General features: G+C 36.2%; 1 gene segment (V, D, J or C); it reads right to left on the reverse strand.

Moving 5' to 3' along the window:
- Window positions 1–298: 298 nt before the first annotated feature.
- On the reverse strand, window positions 299–1,139 carry LOC129490632 (T cell receptor alpha variable 9-2-like). The segment is given in 2 exon segments: window positions 299–921; window positions 1,058–1,139. Coding segments are annotated over 2 exon segments (381 nt in total).
- Between the last annotated feature and the right edge of the window lie 11,300 nt (window positions 1,140–12,439).

Here is a 12,439-nt window from a genome sequence, read left to right on the forward strand (position 1 = left end):
AAAAAGAAACCTTTCCTCTCTCTGACAATTGTTGCTTTCCTCTCTGCATTGTTTTGTTACATGTGACATTCTGTCCCTCCTCCTTTCTTCTCTTCCCTTCTTTCTCTATTAAGAATCCTGCATAGACATTTGAACTGAATTGAGGAGCTATAGCTCTCCTATCATCTCTCCTGCTGTACTCTGTTAGGGAGACATTATAGAGACGCCACCTTCTCTGGCACATTTGGCTCTGTAAAAATGTCATAGAACACATCCACCTCCAATATCTACCAGAGTGACCTGGAACAAGAGGTGGGGGTTGAACTTTGTCTGCAAGGATGATCACAGAGACAGCTTCATTGTTTCTGTGGTTTAACCTTGAAATTACTTTGGCACTGGATGAGGAACTACTTGGTGTCAATGTCTGTTTTTAATTTCACTAACCAAGAGCTGGGTTTGGGGTTGTTCATTTCTTGTTTTTCTCCTCTGGCCATGTGTATGACTACTGCATCAATCAGAGAAACTGAGGCACAAACAACCACAGACTGTGTTGGAACCAGAGTGGATCACAGTGGCTGACACTCAGCAGCCAGGCCCCCCGTGCTGCTCAGAGTTTGTGCTCAGCTCCCCCTGCAGTCCCTGTCACTGTGTCACTCAGAGCACAGAAGTACACCGCTGAGTCTGACTCTTGAACTGAGTCTTTCTCCAAGTGGAAAGAAGTGGTTTCTTTACGGTATGTGGCTTCAAAACCTTTGTTGCTTCCCTTGTCATCAGCCTTCGTGGCTTTCAGGAGGAGCTGTGGACCTTCTCCAGGATATTGGACATACCAGAAAAGGGTAGGGTATCCTGTGGCTGTGTACGTGCAGTTTATAGTCAGGAAGGCCTCTTCTGAGAGAGTCACTGGTCCTTCCATCTGGGTCACTGAATTTCCATGGGTTCTTCCTAGGGAAAAAAAGAGAGAGAGAGATAGAGAAATCTGTTTAGCCTTGAGAATAATGCTCTTAGGTCAAATTGTGGTTAAAGATTTTTTTGGCTTGATAGAAGACAGTGTCCAAATTTTAAAAGGCATCTTACTTACCAAGCAGTAAGAGTATCACAGATACTAAGCCTGGAGAACAGTTCATCTTTAGTGTGTTACCCAAATAATGGTCTTTATCCTTAACATGAAGTAATCACAGTGAAACCTACAGCGATAGCAGGAAATGAGTTTGTGTTAGGAAGCCACTCCCTCTGGTGGACAAGGGCTGAACTAGGATGAATGTTTTCCTGGACTCCTTCCAAAAGTCAGAAACAGGTCCCCAACCCTGACCTCATCTATAAGGCCCATGCCAGTCTCAGGTGGTCCTTGTAAATATGAAGGGCAGATGTTGTCATCTCTATGGTCTATTTTGTCAATTTTGTTCTTTGGACACTACCTGAAACAAAAGATCTTTAGCAGAGCATCCTAGGGTATTTCTGTAGGTGAGATTTCCATTTTCTTGGATATTTTAATACAGGCCAATATTTTCACGTATCCATTGCAGGCCAGTGGTATAACTCAATGGGATGTCAGACAAGGGTTTTGAGTTGAAATCAGAAGGAGTGTTAAGAAGTCTTGCTGTTACTGAATCTATGTTTTTCAGCACTGTATCCTAACATGTAGAGCAGTGACTGACATTTACTGATAAGATATGACCTCAGATTAATAGCTTATTCCCTCATTATTTCAATGACTCCAAGACAAGTTGCTTGCTTATGACAGTCACGCAACAAGTGTTAACCCTATACTCATGGAGATCTGGCCTCAAGGACGCTTTCTACTGTGGTCATATGCCAACATTTTATTGCCAAAGTTTAATCAAATAATTTCCTCTGATGATGTAGGGAATCCACATGTATATTTGCATCAATAGACTGAAGCATGAGTTAGAACTTTCCTCTTCTCTTGCTTTACAAATAGATAAAGACACATTGGCTGATAATCGAGATTCTAAAATCTGGTTGTGTGAGAACTGAATTAACTTGTGAGTCATTTAATATTACAGATGTTGGGACAAAACCACTAACTTTAGGAATCACAATTTCCAACATTTCAAACCACAATTTCCAAGATTCAAAGGGTTTCGTTTTTTAAAAACTTCCCTGCTGGTTTTGTTGCTAACAGCCTGATAGTTGTTTACACGATTTTATTTGTGAACACTGTCCTATACTAAGATGGTTATCAACTATCAGAGATAATACTCTGAGGTCATCACAAAAAAATGTCCCCATGATTACACAGATTATTAAAGCTGGTCTTTTCCTATGAAGTTTCTGCAACAAAAACAAACACTTCATTATGCTTACTTCCTATGAGTTTTCATTTTATAACATAACAAAAGAAAACAGAAACTTTTTTTGGTAAGATGGCAGACTAAACGCAGCTGAAATATGCCTCTTACATGGAGAGAAACTAAAATATCAAGAAACATTTGTTCAAATGCAATGGATTACTCAGTTTGTGTTTTCTCTCCCATTTTCTTGACATTGCATTTCATAAGGGCGTAACTTTTAAATTTTAGTGAAGTGCAGCTTATCAGTAATAAAAAATGTACCAATAAAAAAAGCCCCATACCAGATGGATTCACAGCCAAATTCTACCAGACATACAAAGAACTGATACCAATCATGCTGAAACTACTCCAAAAAATCAAGGAGAGATTCTTTCCTAAATCATTCTACAAATCCAGTATTATCCTGATACCAAAATCTGGTAAAGACACAATGATAAAATAAAACTAAAGGTCAAAAAAAAAAAAAAAAAAAAAACTAAAGGTCAAATCCCTGATGCACATAGACACAAAAATTCTCAACAAAAACTAGCATCCTGAATCCAGCAGCACAGCAAAAAGCTAATCTTCATTCCTGGGATCAAGTAGGCTTCATTCCTGGGATCCAAAGTTGTTTCAACATACACAAATCAATAAATGTGATTCACCACATAAGCAGAATTAAAATCAAAACCCATATGATCATCTCAATAGATACAGAAAAAGCACTCCATAAAACACAGTAACTCTTCATGATAAAAACACTCAACAAACTAAGTATTGAAGGAATATACCTCAAAATAATAAGAGTGACCTATGACAAACCCATAGCCAACATCATATTTAATGGGCAAAAGCTGGAAGCATTCACCTTGAGAACGGGAACAAGACAAGAATGCCTACTCTCAGTACTCTCATTCAACATAGTATTAGAAGTCCTACCCAGAGCAAGCAGGCAAAAGAAAGAAGTAAGAGGCCTCCAAATAGGGAAAGAAGAAGTTACATTATCTCTCTTCACTGACAATATGATTCTATACCTAGAAAACACTAAAGACTCCACCAAAAGGCTCCAGAACTAATAAATGACTTCAGCGAAGTTTCAAGGTACAAAATCAACATTAAAAAATCAGGAGCATTTCTATAAACCAATAGTGATCATACTCAGAGCCAGTTCAAGAATGCAATCCAATTTACAATAGCCACATGCCCCAAAATACCTAGGAATACAGCTAACCAAGGAGGTGAAAGAAGTATACAAGAAGAACTGTAAAACGCAGGTGAAAGAAATCATAGACCACACGAACAAATGGAAAAACATTCCATGCTTATGGATTGGAAGAATCAGTGTCCGCAAAATGTCCATACTGCCCAAAGCAATCTACAAATTCAAAACTATTCCTATCAAATTGTCAATGTCATTTTTCACAGAATTAGTAGAAACCATTCTAAAATTCTTATAGAACCAAAAAAGAGCCTGAATAGCCAAAGCAATCCTTAACAAAAAGAAAGAACAAAACTAGAGCTATCACATTACCCAACTTCAAATTGTAGTACAAGGCTAAGTAACTAAAACTTGGTCTTAGTAACGGTACAGAAACGGACACAAAGACCCATGGAACAGAATAGAGAACGGAGAAATAAAGCCATATACCTATGATCATCTGATCTTTGACAAAGCCAACAAAAATAAGCAATGGGGAAAGGACTTATTCAACAAATGGTGCTGGGATAACTGCCTAGACATACGCAGATTAATAAAACTGGACCCCTATCTGTCACCATATACAAAAATTAATTCAAGAGGGATTGAAGGCTTAAATGTAACACCTCATAGAAATCCTAAAAGAAAACCTAGGAAACGCACTTCTGGATATGAGCCCAGGCAAAGAATTTTTGGCCAAGTTCTCAAAAGCAATTGCAACAAAAACAAAAATTGGCAAGTGGGACTTATTTAATCAAAAAGGCTTCTGCACAGCAAAAGAAACTATCAACATAGAAGACAACTTACCAAATAGGAGAAATTATTTTCAAACTATACATCCTACATAGGACTAATATCCAGAATCTATAGTAAACTTTAACAAATCAACAGGAAATAAACAAATAACTCCATTAAACCGTGGGCAAAGAACTTGAACAGACACCTGTCAGCAGAAGACATACAAGTGGCCAACAAGTTTATGCAAAAATCTTTCGTATCACTAATCATCAAAGAAATGCAAATCAAAATCACAATGAGATACCATCTCATACCAGTCAGAGTAGCTATTATTAAAATTCAAAAAATAACAGATGCTGGGGAGTTTGCAGGAAAAATGGAATGCTTATACACTGTTGCTGAGAGTGCAAATTAGTTCAGCCCTCTGGAAAGCAGTGTGGAGATTTCTCAGAAAACTAAAAAAACATTTATGATTCAAGCCAGCAATCCCAAACCTGGCTATATATCCAAAGGAATATAAATCGTTCTACCAAAAAGACACATGCACTCATATATTTATCACAGCACTATTTACAATAGCAAAGACATGGAAACAACCTAGGTGCCCATAAATTGTGGATAGACTATGGAAAATGTGGTACATATACACCATGGAATACTATGTAGCCATAAAACGAATGAAATTGTATCCTTTGCAGAAACATATATGCAGCTAGAGGCCATTATCTTAAGTGCAGAATTGGTGCAGAAACAGAAAATGAAATATCATATGTTCTCATTATAAGTGGAAGCCAGACTGTGGGTACACACAGACATAAAGATGGGAATAATAGACATTGTGGACTCCAAAAGTGGGGGGGGAAGGGCTGAAAAACATCCTATTGGGTACCATGTTCACTATCCAGGTGACTTCCTGTTGCGTACTATGTTCACTATCTGGGTGACCAACTAGAAGCCCAAACCTCAGCATCACGCAGTATATATACCCTTGTTACAAACCTCCACATGTAAATCTAAAAATAAAATGAAAAAGAAAAGAAAAAACCTCCAGAAGTGTTATCAGAGTAAAATTTGGGAGAAGGATCTAACTTTCTGCAAGGACCTGTAAACATTTCTACCTAGACACATAGCTAAGAACAGACACTTAGTTCAGTCTGTTTCCTGGAGTTCACTCTCCCCAGATTCAGATAAAGAATGTGTCCAGAGTCAGCACATGAATAGTTTCTCAGATACAGACTTCAGTAAGAAATTCAGGCCCAGATATTGTTTGGGTTTGCAAATCTCTTCTCCTTCTCCTCCACCTTCCAAATCACTTTGTCAGAAACAAGCCTAGAACTATGTTGAAAATGAATTCTGGAAAATCAGTTACACATTTCTATTCTGATATACAAAGGGGAATGCAAAATAAGCTGGAATGATGCTGGGTTGAAAATAAACAGTAGAGCACATGGGTGTAGACTGTTGTTATCTATACTTAAGAAAAATAGTTTAAACCCAGTGAGAACAGTTTGCATTTTGGACCATATCAGAAGACTTCCATGATGTTGAAGACATGTGCTTCTAAATTTGGATTTTTTAATGGTTTTATTGATGTATAATTGACATAAAAATTAATTGCACCAAGGTAAAGTGAACATTTTTATAAGATTTGACATACATATAGGCTTGTGATGCTATTACCGCAATCAACATGATGAATATTTATATCACCCCAAAAGTTTCTCATATTTCTTTGTACTTTTTCTCTTAACCTTCCTATCTCCCATGCCCATTTCCAAGCAATTCTCTGTCACTAAATATTGGTTCGTGTATTTTATAATTTATACAAATGAAATCATATACACTCCTTTTTTCATTTATCTTCTTTCACTTAGTGTAATTATTTTGGGATTCTTCCATGGTGTCATTTGAATCAATGGTTTATTTCTTTTTATTGCTGAGTAGTACTATTACATTATGTAGATATAAAACAATGTGTTTGTTATTTATCTGTTGATGTACATTTCAGTTAGTCCCAGTTTGAGGCTGTTACAAATAAAGTTGCTACTAACATGTGTATTCAAGTTTTTGTATAGGTGTATTCTTTCATTTCTGTTAGGGCAAACAACTTGGAGTAGAATGGCTGCATCAGATGTCAGGTGTATATTTGACTTATTTAAAACCTGCCCGATCATTTTCCAAAGTAATTATATTACTTTGTATTTCCACCAGTAGTAGCTGAGAGTTCCAGTTGCTCCACATCCTTGTCAACGCCACTCTAATAGGTATGTAGTAGTACCTAATTGTGATCTTAATTTGCATATCGCTAATGATTAATGATGCTAAGCATGTTTTCATATGCCTATTTGCCATTCATATAGTTTCTTTGCTGAAGTGTTTGCTCAAGTCTTTTGCCCATTTTATTTACTTTTCTATTTTTTTTTGTTAATGGGTTCTGTGGGTTCTTTGCATAACTCAAATAAATGACTTTATCAGATACCCAATTTGCAAGTATTTTTCCAGTCTATAGCTCATCTATTAATTCTATTGACAGAGTTGTTTCCAGAGGCAGTTTTAAGTTTTTATGAAAAGGAATTTATCAATTTATCAACTTTTTGTCTTTTATGGGTCAAGTTTTGCTATCATATCTAAGAAATGTTTGCATAGGCCAAGGTTAAAAAACTTTCCTCCTATTTTCTTCTAGAAGTGTTATTATTTGGGGTTTTACGTTTATGTTTATGATCACTTTAAGTAACTTTTTGTATATGGGATGAGAGTGTCAAAGTTTACTTTTTTGTATATGGATATTCAATTATTTAAGCACTATTTGTTGAAAAGACTATCCTTTCCACATTGAATTGCCTTTGCACCTTTGTCAAAAAGTAGTTGTTCATGTATATATGGGTCTATTCCTTGGCTCTATTCTGTACTATTAATCTGTTAGTCTATCTGTACACAAATGCCACATTGTTTTGATTACTGTGGAAAACGATGTGAAGTAAGGTAGTATTATCCCTCCAAATTTTTTCTTTTCTAGAGTAGTTGTTTTGGCTACTCTAGGTGCTTTATATTTCTGAATAAATTTTATAATGAGCTTGCTAATTTTAACCAAAAAAATGACAGAACTTTTATTGTGGTTATATTGAATCTATAGAATAATTGAAACAGAACTGACATTTTAACAATATTGAGTCTATCAATCTATGAACATAGTTTATCTCTCCATTCTTTAGGTCTTAATTTCTCTCATGAGGTTTTGCGACTTTAAGTTACCATGTCGTCTATACTTTATAAGGTTTATCTGTAAGCATTTAATATTTTTGATGCTATTGTAAATGGTATTGTGTTTTTAATTTTAATTTCTGATAGTCCCATGTGAAAATATATAAATACAATTAATTTTTGCAAATTGATCATTTATCCTGCAACCTTTAAAATCTTACTTATTTGTTCTGGTATATTTTCTGCAGATTCTTTGGATTTTCTACTTAGACAATTATGTTGTCTGCAAATAAAGCTTGATTTATTTCTTCCTTTCCAAATTGTATGCCTTTTGTTTCTGTCTCTTGCCTTATTGCACTAGATAGACATTCTAGTACAATATTAAACAGAAACAGTGAGAATAATAACTTTTTTCTTCTGTCTGATCTTAGGGAGAAGCCTTTAGTTTTTCACCAAGTATGACACTTGACATAGGTTGTTGTAAGTTTCCTTTATTAAGTTGAGAAAGTTCCTTTTAATTTCATATTTAGAGAGAGTTTTTAATCAGGAGTGGATGCTGGATTTTGTCACATGCATTTTCTCGGTCTATTGAGAATATCCTTATGATTACATCATCTGCTACTTGTTAATTTTTTTGATACATTATTGATGAATTCTCACAACAAATACTAAAGAAGCTATTGCTATCACATTTTACAAAAAAATGAAACAAAGTACACAAGCATTCAGCAAGTACATGGCAAAGTTAATAGTTTTGAACATAAATCTCATTAAAAGCAAAACATGTGCTGCCTATTTTTTCCAGTATAAATTGCTTTCTGAGAAATTTGACAGAGAAGTTAGAAGACACCAAAATGACTTTTTCCCACGCCCTTGAAATATTTTAAGACAGCAAGTTAATAGGTGCTCTATTTATCCAAATGAAACTTTTTTAATAATTAAATAATTTCAGGTCTGATTCTTTGACTAAAAGAGGAAAAAAAAACATATTTTAAAGGATGAACAAACTGCAGTTTAGGAGCTGACCACCAGGTAGTGGCATAAGCATTCCTTTCAGACCAATTATTAAACACCTTATAAGCAATGCATGGTAGCAAGGCTGAAAAGGTTGCTAAACTTCTGTGAACCACTAGAGTACTGGAACTTTATTCAAGGCCAGTGATCACTCTCTTTCTGTTCCTGGAAACTTGCTTGTGATAAAGGAGTCTAAAGCATAGTTGTTCAAATTAACCACTATCAAAATTTCTCACATACAGGATCATAGCTTAATTCTTCTTAATGACTTGCATTATTTAAAGCACGGTTTAGTCTGTGCACAGTCAGTCATCATTATGAAGCATTATTTCACAAGATTATGCAAGGTTTAAGGACATAATCAGAATAATTTTCAATAATATTCCAAAAATCTGAAGTCTATCCAACCCATCAACTTAAACAATACTTACTCGTCCAGCAATTTCTAGAATAAAACTTGGTACAGTTCACAATAAAAGAAAAATACAAAAACAATAACATGGAAGCCAAAGCTTTGTCATAAATATGGTTGAGAGGGTGGAGCCAAGATGGCCGAATAGGAGCAGCTCCAGTCTACAGCTCCCAGCGTGAGCGGTGCAGAAGACGGGTGATTTCTGCATTTCCAACTGAGGTACCGGGTTCATCTCACTGTGGGTGCAGTGCACTGAGCATGAGTTGAAGCAGGGTGAGGCATTGCCTCACCCAGGAAGTGCAAGGGGTCAGGGAATTCCCTTTCCTAGTCAAAGAAAGGGGTGACAGATGGCACCTGGAAAATCAGGTCACTCCCACCCTAATACTGCGCTTTTCCAATGGTCTTAGCAAATGGCACACCAAGAGATTATATCCCGCACCTGGCTCGGAGGGTCCTACCCCCATGGAGCCTTGCTCATTGCTAGCACAGCAGTCTGAGATCAAACTGCCAGGCGGCAGCGAGGCTGGAGGAGGGGTGCTCGCCATTGTCCAGGCTTCAGTAGGTAAACAAAGCGGCTGGGAAGCTCGAACTGGGTGGAGCCCACGGCAGCTCAAGGAGGCCTGCCTGCTTCCGTGGACTCCACCTGTGGTGAAATAAAAGAGGATACAAACAAATGGAAGAACATTCCATGCTCATGGGTAGGAAGAATCAATATCGTGAAAATGGCCATACTGCCCAAGGTAATTTATAGATTCAATGCCATCCCCATCAAGCTACCAATGACTTTCTTCACAGAATTGGAAAAAACTACTTTAAAGTTCATATGGAACCAAAAAAGAGACCACATTGCCAAGTCAATCCTAAGCCAAAAGAACAAAGCTGGGCACATCACGCTACCTGACTTCAAACTATACTACAAGGCTACAGTAACCAAAACAGCATGGTACTGGTACCAAAACAGAGATATGGACCAATGGAACAGAACAGAGCCGTCAGAAATAATGCCACATATCTACACCATCTGATCTTTGACAAACCTGACAAAAACAAGAAAAGGGGAAAGCATTCCCTATTTAATAAATGGTGCTGGGAAAACTGGCTAGCCACAGGTAGAAAAGCTGAAACTGGATCCCTTCCTTACACCTTATATGAAAATTAATTCAAGATGGATTAAAGACTTAAATGTTAGACTTAAAACCATAAAAACCCTAGAAGAAAACCTAGGCAATACCATTCAGGACATAGGCATGGGCAAGGACTTCATTCTAAAACACCAAAAGCAATGACAACAAAAGCCAAAATTGATAAATGGGATCTAATTAAACTAAAGAGCTTCTGCACAGCAAAAGAAACTACCATCAGAGTGAACAGGCAACCTACAGAATGGGAGAAAATTTTTGCAATCTACTCATCTGACAAAGGGCTAATATCCAGAATCTACAATGAACTCAAACAAATTTACAAGAAAAAAACAACCCCATCAAAAAGTGGGTGAAAGATATGAACAGACAATTCTCAAAAGAAGACATTTATGCAGCCAAAAAACATGTGAAAAAATGCTCATCATCACTGGCCATCAGAGAAATGCAAATCAAAACCACAATGAGATACCATCTCACACCAGTTAGAGTGGCGATCATTAAAAAGTCAGGAAACAACAGGTGCTGGAGAGGATGTGGAGAAATAGGAACACTTTTACACTGTTGGTGGGACTGTAAACTAGTTCAACCATTGTGGAAGTCAGTGTGGTGATTCCTCAGGGTCTAGAACTAGAAATACCATTTGATCCAGCCATCCCATTACTGGGTATATACCCAAAGGATTATAAAACACGCTGCTATAAAGACACATGCACACGTATGTTTATTGCGGCAGTATTCACAATAGCAAAGACTTAGAACCAACCCAAATGTCCAACAATGATAGACTGGATTAAGAAAATGTGGCATCTATACACCATGGAATACTATGCAGCCATAAAAAAGGATGAGTTCATGTCCTTTGTAGGGACATGGGTGAGGCTGGAAACCATCATTCTCAGGAAACTATCGCAAGGACAAAAAACCAAACACCGCATGTTCTCACTCATAGGTGGGAACTGAACAATGAGAACTCATGGACACAAGAAGGGGAACATCACACACCAGGGCCTGTTGTGGGGTGGGGAGAGGGGAGAGGGATAGCATTAGGAGATATACCTAATGTTAAATGACGAGTTACTGAGTGCAGCACACCAACATGGCACATGTATACATATGTAACAAACCTGCACGTTGTGCACATGTACCATAAAACTTAAAGTATAATACAAAAAGAATAAAAATTAAAAGTACTTCAATTTGGAAAAAAAAAAGAAAGAGATTTGTGCTTAAATGTGTCAAAAGTGGTATTGCCGAAGTTCATGTGAATAACGAATGACTCAGTATGAAAAGAGGGATTTTCAGCCAGTTTTCATTTGCAATAATTATTGAATCACAAAAGTTCAAGATCTCCAGAAAGACCCTTCAAAATCAATAATAATTTGTATTGGTATGATGAAAATAAATAAATAAATAAATAAATAAATAAATAAGGTTGAATAAATTCGTCATTTTCCCCTTGTCTTCACAGAAATAATGTAAATGCAACAAGAAATTTAAGAACAATAACTTTATTATCTATAATTGGAGTCAAATTTAGAGAGAGAGCCCAAATATTTTTAAAAGCCAACAAAATTAAATGAGCCTGCACAAATGCACATATACATACAGGTACAGTGAATCATCCTAGATCCAAATGAAACAATCCACCAAACCAGGCATTAGAACATCTTTGGCCTTCTTAAAGTTTGTTCATTTCAAGTATTATATTAATAGATTTTCAAGTATTAAATCATCTTTATGTTCCCAAAGTAAATTCAACTTAATTGTGTTGTATTTTTTGTGCATGTATTTGTCCCTTCTCACTTTTTTTTTCTGGATCGTGTTAGTATTCTAATTGTTTTCAAAATATCATTTTGTGGTTTTATCATTGATTTTATTATTTTCCTTTGAGCCATTAATTTCTCGCTTTTATTTTTAATTCCTTCAATCTACTCTCAATCATTTTATTTTACTGTTCATTTTATAACTTCTGGAGTTGTATATTGAATTGGTTTACTTTTATTTTTCATTATTTGCTGAAAATTCATCAATTGGAGTCAAAGGACCTAAGTTTAAGTGTTGAATGTTTATTTACCAGATCTGTGGACTGAGGTAAAACTTTCTGCTTCTATATCTCTCTAGTATGGAAACCAGAGTGCACGTTATTTTCTCCTGGTTTAGTATTTTCAATTACTAACTAAACATTGCTCTAAAAATATGTATCCAAATACAAATTCTTCATCTTGTTCAGCACATCGTCATGTGTTAGAATATTTATTCTTAGAAGGACATCATTCTTTGACTTCTCAACATTTAAACTAAATTTTGAAGTGCCTGATGTATTAAAGATATAAAATGATTACATTATGAAATTCATGCTTCTATGTATGCTTGAAGTTTTGCAGCCTACATGAGTTATCTTGAGGGACATGAGACAAATGTCCTGTTCTCCACTCTACTGTCACAACACCTGAAATTCCCCCAT

This window comes from Symphalangus syndactylus, chromosome 9, assembly GCF_028878055.3.
Source record: "Symphalangus syndactylus isolate Jambi chromosome 9, NHGRI_mSymSyn1-v2.1_pri, whole genome shotgun sequence".
NCBI classification, from domain to species: domain Eukaryota; kingdom Metazoa; phylum Chordata; class Mammalia; order Primates; family Hylobatidae; genus Symphalangus; species Symphalangus syndactylus.